Here is a 15391-nt window from a genome sequence, read left to right as displayed (position 1 = left end):
TTTCTGCTAGAAATGAACTTGGACAATGATGATCTTCCTAATGAAATAATTTGATCAATGCTAACACATCAATGGGGCAGCATGGCCAAGATTTCTTAATGCTCATTACCGGCAGCAATTACTCCCCAATCTCTCTAAGAGTAAAAAGGACAGAAAACAGGTAGCAAAATAAAGCAAGAATGAAGTCAGGTATGTAAAGTACTATAGGTGACTAAAAGTGCAGCCATTTTATATTCTGCTGTCACTGAGGAGCTATCTTTGTGATGTGTGGCATTCTTGGTGTATGGAAGTATGTTTCAACATTTATTAGAAATGTATCTTCCTAATTGTTCATTTATGTCCTTAACCTTGACAGCAACTCGTTATCCCAATGGAACCTATTGTCCACCCTTCCTGTTTGAGTGCAAGAACCATGTTTGTGTGCAACCATACTGGAAGTGCGATGGTGACAATGATTGTGGAGATGGATCTGATGAAGAGCTCCACCATTGCTGTAAGCCATTTCAGTGAGCTTTGTGAAACTTAATAAAAATGAAATTATCTTTCATTAGAAGTGATAGCATCTTTTTGTAAATCGAACATTTAAGAGTATACAAGTTCCTTTGACTTTCCCTTGACATATTTGAATGATATATAATTCAAGATAGTTGGTCTCATTTCAATTAAATGGTACTAACATCTCTCTCACTGTGAGGCTGTGAAATACATTTCCATAGGTTCACTCAGAATCTGTGGACAATGAACTCACTGTCTGGGTACTAAGAACTGAACTGCCAGTTTCACTTATGAGCTGAAAATGTGTTGCTGGAAAAGCGCAGCAGGTCAGGCAGCATCCAAGGAGCAGGAGAATCGACGTTTCGGGCATGAGTCCTTCTTCAGGAAAGAAGGGCTCTTGCCCGAAACGTCGATTCTCCTGCTCCTTGGATGCTGCCTAACCTGCTGCACTTTTCCAGCAACACATTTTCAGCTCTGATCTCCAGCATCTGCAGTCCTCACTTTCTCCTCCAGTTTCACTTATGAGACTACATGTGAGATAGTGTGAGAATTTGAATGTTTCTCATCAGTGTAGCATAGTGCATTTCTGGGCACTGTAATAAATTGTTGACCATTATTTAAGAAGTTAGGGGTTATTGTTGCATTTGAAAATAATTATGGTCTGTGGAGTTTCAGCAAAGGAAAGCAGAGTCCACCAATTCTCCATGTTATCTCACCAATATGATTAGGTGTATCCTATAAATATTCAAATATTGAACTGAAGAGCAAAGTAATGAGCTTTACCAGGATAATAACCAGGATGGGACAGCGTACAGTGACAAGGATTTAATAAATTAAAATACATCAGAGAAGTAAGGTGTAAATTTTTTTCTGCATTAAGTACATTCTCTGTTCCACATTCTTCTTTGGGTTCAACTGAGTGCCTCATGGAAGTACAGTGTGAAGAAGAGTTGAGAAGTGAGCACCACTGACCCATACTTTCCAGAAGATCATCTTCCCAACTTCATTACAAAGCCAGTGTTTTGCTATTTACCCTTTTATAGATATTTATTTTGTGCAGAATCATGGAATCATACAAAATTACAGCTCAGAAGACCATTCCCTCCATCATGCCTGTGCTGGTTCTTTGACACACCAATCCTTGCTCTTCATCAGCAGCTAATTTGGGTGGCACGGTGGCACAGTGGTTAGCACTACTGCCTCACAGCGCCGGAGACCCGGGTTCAATTCCCGTCTCAGGCGACTGACTGTGTGGAGTTTGCACGTTCTCCCCGTGTCTGCGTGGGTTTCCTCCAGGTGCTCCGGTTTCCTCCCACAGTCCAAAGATGTGCAGGTCAGGTGAATTGGCCATGTTAAATTGCCCGTAGTGTTAGGTAAGGGGTATGGGTGGGTTGCGCTTCGGCGGGTCGGTGTGGACTTGTTGGGCCGAAGGGCCTGTTTCCACACTGTAATGTAATCTAATCTAATCTAATAAGTATGGGGCCATAGAAGTGCGCAATGCAGATTAGAATAAGACTTACAATATCAATAAATACATGAGATTTCAAACATAGTAACATAGAAAATAGGAGCAGGAACCTTCGAGCCTGTTCCACCATTCATTATGATCATGACTGATCATCCAACTCAGTAGCCTGTTCTTACTTTTCTCCCATATCCTTTGATCCCATTAGCCCTAAGTGCTAGATCAAACTTTTTTTTGAAACCATACAATGTTTTGACCTCTATGGTAGTGAATTCCACAGGCTCACCAGACTCGCTAAGGTTACCAAGTGCCGGGAATACTAGCAATTTGTTATTTTCACCAAATATCAAAGCTTTTAAACAATTGTTCTTTTCTAGTGGACATCCCGTGTGACTCTCCTTTCCGTTTTCGTTGTGATAATAATCGCTGTGTGTACGTACATGAATTGTGCAACCATGTAAATGATTGTGGAGATGGAAGTGATGAAAAAGAAGAAAACTGTAAGTTTGTGTTCACAGTTATTCATCTCTGCTTTGGCTGATAAAAAGCAATAACTTTATGTATGCACATACACAACAATGGCATTTCATGGAAATTTTATTTCACAATTAGGTAAACCAGCTACACCTCATCCTTGCACAACTGAGGAATATAAATGTGGGAATGGAAACTGCATTCCTGTCCAACATGTTTGTGATAATTATGCTCACTGTGCTGATCAATCTGATGAATTGGGATGCAGTAAGTATGCAGATACATACTTGGATGCTCATATATAGGGTGTAATGCACAGCAAAAAAGGGAAGAAGGTGATGATACTGGAATAACTGCAACTGCTTATATGATGCTAATGACAGTAAAGTTTAAAAGCTGCACAGAATATTAACTTGTAGGTGAAAAGTACAATGATGAATGGCAGACCTTTTAGATAAAATACTAACTGAATCAATCAATTGACTATCTAATTAGCAAATATCAGTAAATTGAATTAATGGTCCAGATTTTCCATTGGTTAGACAGTCATTATTCCAGAATATATGGAAGTTGTATTTAGGGTCTCTGCAGAATTGTCATTAAAGCAGTCTCTGAAGGAATTGCCCCAGAAATTGAATTTCTATTGGACAACTCCTCTACACCTCAGACCTTCCAAGAAAGTCAATTTAAATTAGACCCAACCTGACACCATCATGTCTGGTACATCTTTCCTCTCCCCAGAAACCCAACACAAACCCATCCCCATGCACCTGGCCCAAATATCCTCAACCCTGCTAGACATGATTTCCCACAAACTTCCTGGCCTGTTTTAAATACTGCATCACTTACCTTATCATCTTGCAGTCTGGCACCGTAATGATTAGGCAGCCACCCCCTTCTCCTTAGCATCCTACCCAAGTGCAGCTCCTTCCCAACAATTCACTACTTACCTGGCAACCTATCTCCCTATACATCTGGCACCTTACACACAATCCCAGCATCCTAATATCCCACTTGCCTTATATACTGACATTTTGACAGCAGCTATCAACATGGTTGTTTGAACCTTTACATTTTAGAATGCATTCGCTAACTGTGGTGAAATGGGGATGCGGTTTTCCTTCCCCATATAATTCTACTCTATGAAAGAACTGTCAAAATGGAAGTACAGCTCTAATCTCTGAGGGAGCCTGAACAGAATATCCTTTCAGAAATTCAGAGTTCCCTCCTTTATAAAATAAAGAAGGGTCAGAGTGGTAAACTGTATGAAAACACCACTCCCAGAAATTCTGGCCCTGTATCTTCTTATGTCAGATAATTCTGATTAACAATTCAAGATCAATTTGCAGTTTTGTAGTGATTCTAACTTTGAAATCTATTGAAATTGTCAGATGTAAAGAGTAGCAATGATAAATTTGGCATTGGTCTTCAGAGTACACAGCAGTATAAATTTGGTAGCAATGTGAAAGAAAATTTATAATATACATATGTAGAATACTGTACAACAGTATAATATGTGACACAGTATCAGTCAACCAGATACCCACAAACTCTAAAATAAACAGGAAATCCTGACTGTTGTTGATGTATTAAATGATTATGGTCTAATATATTTGGGGCATAGCTAGAAATTGATGGGTGCTAGATTTAAGACAGATGTTAGAGGCAGTTCTTTACTCAGAGGAAGGTAAGGAAGTGGAATGCCCTGCCTGCCAATGTAGTTAACCCAGCCACATAAGGGGTATTTAAACAGTCCTTGGACAAGCATATGGATGGTGATGGGATAGTGTAAGGTGATGGGCTTAGATTAATTCACAAGTCGGCACAACGTCGAGGGCTGAAGAGCCTGTTCTGTGCTGTATTGTTCTATATATTTATTTTTGCCTCTTAATAGACTCCATGAAAATGACTTATGAACTGTACAGTTGAGACTATTAGTTTTAAAAAAAAATCAGTGGTGATAATATGTGACTTGCAAGAATGCTGTTTCAAAAACAACTTTGGGCTTTTAAATTTTTGGATGTGCGAAATATTAGATTTAAAGCACGTAGCCATTTACAACAGTAGAGTTGATTCACAGTGGCTTCAGCTTTGTATTTTTCCCAATCCTTACATGATCTTTACACAGCAAACTCTAAGCCAGTCAAAATGTTAATTTTAATGTGAGATCTTAAATTTATGTACAATATTCTAGAAGTACTTTCAGTTCTTTTACAACAACTTTGGGTTGATTAAAAGCAGTTTTGCCTATCAATTAACAGCAGAGTATAACTCAAGAATGAGAAGTTATCTGATTTCCTGGTGTACTTAGGCAAAACCAAAATAATTAATTGTACCCACACACTTTTACTGCACCCCATGCAAAGCTACAAGTGATTTTACACTTATGGTAGGCAGCCAATTTCTTAGGCCTATTTATAAACTTCAGTAAAATCTGATGAATATTCTGAGTATGTGTGTTCCTGCGTCTACTCTTAAATTGTTTTTTTTTTAACAAAAGTGGCTAAACAACAAAGATAAGAATGTGCAAATTAGTACATGATCACAAGACTTTCTGTAGCTGTGCTTAGTGCTAAAATGTAACTTCATTATAGTTTCAGCCAAGTTTCTTGGTATAGCTGCAGCCTTGGTTGCAATGACGGCTTACTATAGCACTGCAGAACCTAGTAGATCTATTTGTACTATAATTCCTCTTTCATCCAAATAAGAATTAGCAGAATGTTCTCAGTTAAGGGTGTTGGGTAAAATGAAACTCTCCCATTGAGCTCTTGAGTATAACAGATGAGATTCAGTGCAAGATTGCGAGTAGACTCAAGGGTCCAGAATTTTAATTATTAATTATATCTTGCATGTTCTTTCCAATAAAGTTCATATATCTTTTGTCACAGGTTGTCATGTTGAAGTAAGTTTTAACAAGAAATATCTAATTTTCCCACTATTAAAATACCTTGCACTTTCCGTAGATCATGATACCACACGATCTTGTGCAGAAAACCTCTGTGAGCACAATTGTACAGATCTGAACAATGGTGGTTTTATCTGCTATTGTAGGCCTGGGTACCAAGTAAAGGAGGATGATACAAATGCTTGTGAAGGTAAATCTCTAATCTGAGCTTTATATATTGTAACTGCTTATTGGTAACTTTTTGAAGCCACTAGCTGATTTTAAAAAATGAACTGCTAGAAAAATTGATCTTTGAAAGCAAACAAAGAAATGGTTCCTCTGTTCAAATTGTGTTTTTTCTAGTGAAATATTGTTAATTGTTGAAATGTACACCGGCAGGGGGACGTCAGAAAGCTTCATTCAGAGTCTCTTTTTGAGCACATATCCGAAGTCCTGACTTTTCTAACTTCAGGATGTAGCAACAACAACTTGAATTTAAGTAAATGCAGAAAAACAAAATTGCTCAAAGAAGTGAAATTAGTTTGAAAATTAGCATTGAGCTGAACAATGAGCTCTTGACTGGAGTGGCTAAAGGTTTGGTTACAGCAATTGATTTTAAAGAGTGTCTTTCAGGAGTAGGGGAACAGGCAGCTAGATGGAGAGTTTAGGAAAGTACAGAACATTAGGACATGGTATTAAAAGATATGGCTAGAAAAGTTGGGGCATGTACATGTGTCTGAAGTTGGAGGATACAGGAGTGTTTTAGAATGTTCAACGGTTATGCAGATAAAGACAGTTGATGCCATGTAAGGTTTTGAATCCAAGGGTTAGGATGCTGAGTTTGAGATGGTGGAGAACTCGGAACAAATATATTACAGTGCTAATAAGTGAGTCAGATGTTATTTGGGAAAACAAATAACTTTTACACCATTAATTGCTACAAGATCAGGTTTGAGGCCGTGAGTTCTGCAGCAAATAACTCATGTCCTGATTTCACAAAATTTGTTGACCATGTACAAGACACAAGTCAAAAGTGTGATGAAATACTGTCCACTTACCTGGATGAACGCAGCTCCAAAAAAACTCACGAAGCTCGATACTCTCAAGGTCAAAGCACATTTGATTGGCACGCCATCCACCACCTTAAACATTTGCTGTTTGCACCAACTATACATATAGACACAACAGTGTGTATCAATGCCCTGCAGCAACTCACCAAGGTACCTTCAATAATACTTTTCAAACCTGCAACTCCTAAAGATGAGAGGAACAAGGGCAGAAGATGCATTGGGACCCCATCATCCTGTTAAGAAACTCCTCAAGCCACATTCCTTTCTGACTCTGAACAATAGGTCCTTTTTACTGTCAGTGAGTCAAGATCCTGCAACTCCCTTCCGAACAATACTGGATGAACCTGCATCACTTGAGCTGCAGCAGTTCAAAGGGATGAATCAACACTACCTGCTGACATTGCAATTGAACATCGATTGTGATTGAACTAGAGATGCCACATGTTATGCAAGAATGAAAAAGATATCTGTATCAGAGTCTTTGCTGAAATATTATTAGCTGATATTAGTGATGGAAAGGAAGTTGGGTTGGAAAATTAGTTCATAATAAAATAGGATAGTTAGATTGCAAACAACTTGGTTCAACTTGAGGTGATAGGCAGCAGAAGAAACTGATAACAGAAAAATGCAGACTGTGGTAGTGGCCCTTCCCACTGCTATTCAAAAAGTTCTACCTGCCAGGCAACTAAGTGATGATAGAGGCAGTAAGGTGGTGCTGAAACAGACTTGGCTGTTAGCAGCATTCATTTGGAATCCAGTCCCATGGACTGGATGTTATGGGGCAACCTGTTTCCCAACCCATCAAATAAAATACTGGGGACTAATCCCCAGAACAAAGCCAGCTGTCCTTTTAGTCACTTTATCCTCAGAGAGGCTTGATATGCCGAAGGTCAGATGTCAGCCCATTTAGGAATGACAGCCTGTCTCAGGGGTTTTTTGGCCAAACCAGTTAGCCAACAGCTCTGTAGACCAACGGTGCCAAGTCTGAGCAGGGAGCATTGCTAGGATCACAGCTGGTTCCTGAGGAAAGGGAAGTTATAGATACAAATGGGAGATAAGTCTAAGGTGTTTGTGGGACCTGGTTGGCATGCCTCAAAGAAGGTTGTCAGGGAAATTGGGGATACGAGCATGAATATGAGGCCAGGGATCATGGCATCCATTGGGCATAGAAGACTGACAAAGAATGCCTTCTCCTCCTCTTTTCCTCCATATCAGCTTGCCTGATATAAGTTGTCACATTTATCTGGGTAGGTTACTCTTTGGAGGGTCGGTGTGGACTTGTTGGGCCGAAGGGCCTGTTTCCACACTGTAGGGATTCTGTGATTCTGTGATTTATAATAGCAGTGGGCACCACATTACACAATTACATGGTCATCATTTGGACACCATATATGCCAAAGATCAGGTGTCTCCACTGCTGCCTGTAAAATAATGGATAGGTTGGGGAGGCAGGCTGGGAAATGGAGAAAATGCCAGGTGCTGGATCTTATAAGTGACCCCACCACCGCCAATTTCAAACATATTGGTAAAGAAACTTTAAAATCCAAATCCATGTCCATGGCTGATATTATAGCAGCTTTAAAATGTGCAGCCTGTAAAAGATAACTTAGAAGTGAAATTTCAGTGTATGATCTATTGAAGCATTATTAACCAGTGAAAATCTTTAAGGTTGTGACATCTTGGCATAGATCAAGTAGCAAATGTGCAATATTGGCACAGGGTAATATTTTGAGTTATGATATTGTTGGCTAATCTTACCTTGTTAGCGTCTTTACAATTTCCTAAATTTGTCATGGTCTTTCACTATGTTTGACTGCCACCTTCTCCCAGACCTGGTGAACTGCTGTCCCATTAGAAAGGTATCGTGGTTGGCCAAGCTAGGCAACTGCCTCAGCCACATCATACATCAGCAAATCTAGTTCACCAGGCAATGTAACAAGAGTTTGGAGATTTGACCTCTTTGGTGGCCCAGACTGCTTTAAGCAACATAATATTCTCATCTGTAATTGTTTGTAATATTCTTTATTCACTTTCCCTCTTTTTCCCCATGTCTTCTCATTCCCCTTCCATGCCCCTGACTCCACCAAATCCAGCCACGACTACCTACTAGGTGTCCATATTCTGAAATATAGGAGCTGCCCCAGTTGTGACCCCTTGCACATTCCCCATTTTCTTTGCAACATCTTTGAAAAATGTGCATTTTAACTTTCTCAGTCGTAAGTTCTACATTTCCATTCATAAATCTCTTCACTGCTTTACTTCTCTCTTTCCATTAAGACACTCCTTAAAACCTATCATTTTGACCAAATATTTGATCAACTTTCCTAAGAGCTGTGTGATATGTTGTTAGTGTCTCATATGATGAACCCTAGGGATATATTGCTGCAGTAAAAGTGAGATTTACATTAACAAGCTGTTCCTGTGTTGAGTCACATGTCAACTATTGGACACAAGTTTAAATCTGCTACTCCTGACAAGGTACAGATGTGATTTTAGAGAACTAATATCATTTTTATTGGAAAAGAGGAAGGAGTCTTGAACCAGTTGTAAAATAAGGCTCAAGAATGAAGGTGTAGAGCATAGAACATTACAGCACAGTACAGGCCCTTCGGCCCTCGATGTTGCGCCAACCCGTCATACCAATCTGAAGCCCATCTAACCTACACTATTCCATGTACGTCCATAGTGTAAGTTGTACATCTTATCATTTAGTGTTTAATTTCACAGTTTGTTTGAAATTGAATCTTTGCATCAAACGCTTTCTTACTACATTTTTCTCATTGTTCAGATATCAATGAGTGCGAGATCTTTGGCACCTGTCCTCACAATTGCAAAAATAGCAAGGGAAGCTATGAGTGTTTCTGTGCTGAGGGATTTCGATCTATTGTGGAGGAGCATGGCACTCAGTGCATGGCAACTGGTAATTGCATTGCATTGTTTATTTATTCTTTTTATGTACTCAGCCACCATAAGGTCAAATAAAGAACAATTACAACATTCATCTGATCTGCCTCACATAGACATGTATTGAATGTCATGAATTTGCTGTGTCTGTGATGTAGACACAAAGTCGGTGTACCAGACATTTAAAGCTATTAGAATTACTTAATAGTGACACGATGACCCATTAATGCTTGCCAATCAAGTCTTCTGCACCAAAAAAATGACTGATCTTATTCCTTTATATTGTTCAGGGAATTTTTAAAATATTAATTTTAATAGTTTTATTTTTTTCTATTTTGTTTTCTCTCTCAATCTTCTCTTAATAATCCTTGCTTTATATTTCTTTCTGTATCCAATTTGTAACTGAATTCACTGCTTTAATTCACCATCCAATTCGTTCATTCAGCTATTTCTCTTCCCATCTTTAATCTTATTGGTTAAAAATATGCTTACCAAAAATATTACTAAAAATATGCACAATTAGATTCCTACAGTTCCACACACAAGCTTGGCCTTATCAGCAACCTTGTAAAATGTCTTTGACTTATTTGTTAAATAGGACATATCAAAGACATCCTGCAGGATAATGGCTACTCTGATGAATCAGTTCTTGCCATATGCTATGATAACTCATGCAGGGGCTTACTGTCGACAAATTCAGTTCTGAAAAGTGCCCATGCTATCTCAGATTGGAAGGTATTTCAAATGTTTGAATATTTGCCTTGCTCCTACGCATTAGCAACCAGAATGGTATTCATCCCTAACTGGATGCTGCTGTCAATCCACAACTACTTTTTGTCCATTACAGAAATGTGTTATGTGATGTATGAATTTCAGTACCTGCGTGATGCTGGATACATAGGCCATATGTCCCCAGGGACTGGCAGGTTATATCTAACAACATATTTCTTTGAGTGTTTGCAACAGGTAAGGTACTGACCACACCCAATGAGCCTATTCTTGCAAACTCAAACCACAGTGGCAAATATTTAAAGTAATTCCAAAATTAGACAATGTTTGTTAAATAAACCGAATTCTGTGAAGATTTATATTGAGAATGACATTTGTATTGTTAGTTGGGCAGCATATGGAGTAAGTGTGGTTCACTTCTACTTATCACAACCTGTGCATATTAAGACACAGCATCTGTTCTTTGTGGACAGAGAGAACTTGAATGCATACTGCATCTCTTTCAACTCAAGAAAATAGTTGAGCACCATTCTCTGGTTCATTTCTCAGGACTGCACCAAAGACAAATTGCCTGGTTTAAAATTGAAAGAAAGCATGGTATTTAACCGTCAGTCATCATCTAACTGTGCATTTTCCAAGGTAACTCCTCTACCAATCAGAATCCACTTGCCAACCGATTAGCACTCTCTTTTCAAACAGCATACAAGTTGTTTTTCATTTACATTGACATTTCTTGCAAATTCTCCTCGAGTGCATGGCAAAAAGCATCAATAAAACGTGTCTTTTTTCATCATACTCAAGTTCTGTATGATTAAATGTTGATGAGGTGACAGGAAGGGTTGAAGGAGTTTTAGGTTTGTGGAACAACCAAGAGATGAGAATTTTCTTTAGGTATCTTGTATAAATAGGACGAAAATAAAGTGTGCTTAAAATTATATTGAAATCTGCAAACTCTTTGCATGCTTCATTTTAGTGAAAATATTATGTGAATACCAGTGAATCCATTTCCTGTCCACCAGATAGGCTGAACTCCACACAAGAAACCTGTGGCACAGGATTGGACTTAATAGCGCTCATTGTTTGGGCGCTGTAGAGGTCATTTGTGGTCTAAAATTATGTCTGCTGCATACACATATACATCTGCCCAAAGTCATGCTGGACCTGATTTTGTTGGTGCTGTTTTATTTCTTCATACTTGTATGGATATGGGCAAGGCCAGTATCCCTTATCCACTCCCATGCCGTTGAACTGTACGTCTATTGGAGGGCATTTCAGAGAGTAGTTAAGAGTCAACCATATTGCTGTGGGTCTAGAGTCATATGAAGACCAGACCTGGATTGCAGATTTGCTTCTCTAAAGGCATTAATGAATCTGATGGGATCTTATGAAAATCAACAGTGTCATCATTATAATTGAATTCAAGTTTCACCAACACTAATGGTGACATTTGAAGCCATGTCCCCACAGCATTTGCCTGGGGGTCTGGATTACTAAATCAATAACAATACCACTGCCACCACCACCACCACCTTCGTGCAGCTATTGCCTGCTGAATATAATACAGATCATGATGTCAACCAGCTTGTAACACTGAAATTGCTCCCCAAGTCTTCTCATGCTTCCCATATCCCCTCTTACACCCAAAGTCCCCTTTTGCGAGCATATTACCTTTTCTACTCCTTATACCCTTGTGCTCCCCTCACGACCCTTTATGTCCTATAATGCTCCATCATGTTCCCTCAATCTCCCCATATTCTCTCATGTTCCTAATGCTTCTTCATACTTTCCATGTGTCCACCATTGCCCTCCATAGACATTCACCCAGTATCCATTATGGGCCATCCTGAAGATACCTTTGAATGATCAGTAAAAGAAATGTAACCAACTAATTGAGCTGTCAGCCAAACACATTTCATAGTGAAAAAGGTTTCTTACTTATGAAGCCATTCAAAAAATTAAAATTCACTCAACTGTCCGTAGGGTCATAGGGATGTACAGCACGGAAAAAGATCCTTTGGTCCAACTCATCCATAATGACCAGATATCTGAAATAAATCTAGTCCCATTGGCCAACATTTGGCCCATTTCCCTCTAAATTCTTCCTCTTTATATATCCGAACAGATGACTTTTAAATGCTGTAATTGTATCAGCGTCCACCAGTTCCTCTGGCAGCTCATTCCATATATGCATCGCCTTCTAAGTGAAAAAGTTGCACCTTAGTTCCCTTTTAAATCTTTCCCTTCTCACTTTAAACCTATGTCCTCTAGTTTTGAACTTCTCTATCCTAGGGAAATGACCTTATCTATTCACCCTATCCATGCCCCTCAAGATTTCATAATCCTCTATCAGGTCACTCCTCAGCCTCCAACGCTCCAGGGCAAATAGCCCCAGCCTATTCAGCCTCACCCTATAGCTCAAATCCTCCAACCCTGGCAACATCCTTGTAAATCTTTTCTGAATCCTTTCAAGTTTCACAACGTCCTTCCTAGAGGACGGAGACCAGAATTGCATGCAATATTCCAAAAGTAGCCTAACCAATGTCCTGTACAGCTGCAACATGACCTCCCAACTCCTATACTAAATACACTGACCAATAAAGGAAAGCATATCAAATGTCATCTTCACTAGCCTAACTACCTATGACTCCTATTTCAAGGAAAAATGAAACTAACTCCAAGGTCTCTTTGTTTAGCAACACTCCCCAGGACCTTACCATTAATTGTATACGTCCTTCCCTGATTTGCCTTTCCAAAATGCAGCACCTCGCATTTGTCTAAATTCAATTCAATCTCCTATTAAAAAAATATTCATTTACTTGCCACACAAAGATAGATAATCATTTAATAATCTCTTAAACCATCAAACAAAATGTGAAAAGATTACCTCCTCTAAATAAATGGTTCTGAAGATTTTGAAACTTGGGCAAGCATTCAAACTGAGCTTAGGAGTCAAAACACGGTTTGGGTCATCTAAACACAGGAGTCTATTTGAACTTGAATATAAACAGCGTTTTGTTTTAATTCTAGCCAGATATCCTATCAGTCATTTGACTATAGTACTGACTTTTGCATCAAAGCGTTTAACACTTATTTGTAAGAATTTCCCTGACTCCTTAATAGAACTCCTGGTGATCATAAACTGCACAACAAAGCAGTTTTAACTTAGGGCTTCCAAACCCATAACAGCCCAGGAAACAAGTGGGGTGGAAGGAATAGGAAATTCAAATTCCCAATAGAAATCTCAGTGGCATCCTTGTCCTCCAAAGAAGTGCATGAAGGGTCTTGATCCAAGACCCTTAACTCGCAAAAAGAAAATAGCATGGACGAAGGAACGAAGAAAGAATTCATGTTTACAGTAAAGATCAACATTTTAGATTTCCTACCTTGATCAGGAAATGAAAATCCAACCCTGGTATTGACTTACAAGTGTGCATTTCAAAGATTGCTGCTTGTTCTTCTTTGTTTTATTTTGATTTGTTTTAATTTGCTGGCATTTAGATTTGTGCTAGTTGCTGTTAATAGGTTACTTCCCCTCCGCTCCCTTTACTGGTATCAGTCAGGCTGAATGCCTTTTGTGGAAGAGAAAAGCATATGGAAAAATGGCAGACAGGTTAACCTTCTTGAAAAGGGATTTCTTGTCTTAACAATGAACATTGCGTACACCCATATCAAATGACAAAATGCTGTTGAAAGGCTTACCATGATGAATACATGATGCAAGTACTAATCATTTATCCTGTTGAATTTTAGGGAATCCTCCTATCTTACTTTTGCCAGATAGTGTACGCATTCGGCGATACAGCATGTCATCTGAAAAATACACAGATTATATTCAGAATGAAGAAGACATCAAAGCTATTGATTATATCTGGGATACAGAAGATCCAGATCTCAGTATGTAAATGATGTGAAAATTGAGTTTAAGTATCATAGAGAAACCAGTTAAATGTGGTTACATTCTGTAAAGATTAATAATGTGCATAAACTATCTTGATTAGTAATTTGTTAAAAATCACACAACACCAGGTTATAGTCCAAGAGGTTTAATTGGAAGCACAATGGTGTGCTTCCAATTAAACCTGTTGGACTATAACCTGGTGTTGTGTGATTTTAACTTTGTACACCCCAGTCCAACACCGGCACCTCCAAATCTTGATTTAGTTTCTCATTAGGAATCCTCTTGTCTGTACATATTAGATTATTTATTATGTCCAGACTTAATTTTAGAAGAATGCAATGACCAGTTTTGCTCTCTTCTTCATTGCAAATTTCTCTCCACTGCATTCTCTAACTGGAAAGGCAAGCTGATGGGTGAGACAGTTGAGTTTCTCCACAGTCACTGTTGGGACCACACCTTGCAGTAACATTAGAATCAGTCTTTCCTTCTTCTGCATTACTTCCCAAATGCAGTGCAGAGCTCTATAAAGAGCTTCAATTACAACCAACATTCCCTATTTTTTTTTTTGTTGTAAACAGCCTGTTCTTTTAAGTGTGCAAGCATTGAAAATTATGTGCATGATCATGCTGCTCAGAGCAACCTTTGTTTACAGCTTGTTCCAACTGAAAAACATTCATATAAAACAAAATGAGAAGACCTTGGGTGGCAAGGTGACTCAGTGGTTAGCACTGCTGCCTCACAGCACCAGGGACCTGGTTTGATGCTGCCCTTGATGACTGTCTATGTGGAATTTGCACTTCCTCCCTGTGTCTATGTGTGTGTATGTTTTCCGGGTGCTCTGGTTTCCTCCCACCATCCAAAGATGTGTGGGTTAAATAGATTGGTCATGCTAAATTGTCCATTGTGACCATGGATGTGGATGTGAGGTGAATTAGCCATTGGATTTGCAGAGATAGCGTAGGGGTCTGCTGTTCGGAGGGTTGATGTGGGCTTGATGGGCCAAATGGCCAGCTTCCACACTGCAGGGATTCTCAGAGATGTGGCTAACAAGTTGATCTGCAACTAAGAGATGCTAGCCATCTAACTGAAATGAGTCAAAGACGTGAATAAAGTCAGGTGCTTGAAGGCTCTTGCTGCAACCATTTTACCAACATTTAATTTGGTGTTGGATAAGGCACATCCCAAAGGCATGTGAGGGCATCATTAATGGATGAGAATCAAGGTCCCATCAATCCCAATGTGATTCTATCAGTGGTAAGTATTGGCATGAACAGAAGGAGCTGAGGTCAATTGTTCATTTTGTTATGGTGTCTTTAGAAACCTTAGTCTCCCTGATCAAGCTTTCCTCCTGACCATGATCTACTATAGACCTCTCTGACCACCTATTTTTACACTGAGGACCAATTCTGTGTGGACCCAAATTTATGCAGAATCCTGCTCCTATTCTTTAGTGTGGTAATAATCTTCACCAG

General features: G+C 39.1%; 1 protein-coding gene across 3 annotated transcripts in view; it reads left to right on the top strand.

Annotated features, from left to right (window-relative positions):
* lrp2a (low density lipoprotein receptor-related protein 2a) overlaps positions 1-15391 on the top strand; it is a 337835-nt gene that overhangs the window by 256244 nt on the left and 66200 nt on the right. For all 3 annotated transcript variants that reach the window (XM_087989117.1, XM_043693942.2, XM_043693941.2), the window contains 6 exons: positions 356-493; positions 2338-2460; positions 2573-2701; positions 5398-5529; positions 9177-9308; positions 13772-13915. In XM_087989117.1, coding sequence (XP_087845243.1) covers positions 356-493; positions 2338-2460; positions 2573-2701; positions 5398-5529; positions 9177-9308; positions 13772-13915 — 798 coding nt within the window. The remainder of the gene's footprint in view (positions 1-355; positions 494-2337; positions 2461-2572; positions 2702-5397; positions 5530-9176; positions 9309-13771; positions 13916-15391) is intronic.

The sequence above is a fragment of the Chiloscyllium plagiosum genome, unplaced genomic scaffold, assembly GCF_037043375.1.
Source record: "Chiloscyllium plagiosum isolate Xiang-an unplaced genomic scaffold, Cpla_swu_hap1 HiC_scaffold_7, whole genome shotgun sequence".
Lineage (NCBI taxonomy): Eukaryota > Metazoa > Chordata > Chondrichthyes > Orectolobiformes > Hemiscylliidae > Chiloscyllium > Chiloscyllium plagiosum.
The sequence above is the reverse complement of the archived record's forward strand: the minus strand, read 5'-3'. Positions and strand labels throughout refer to the sequence as shown.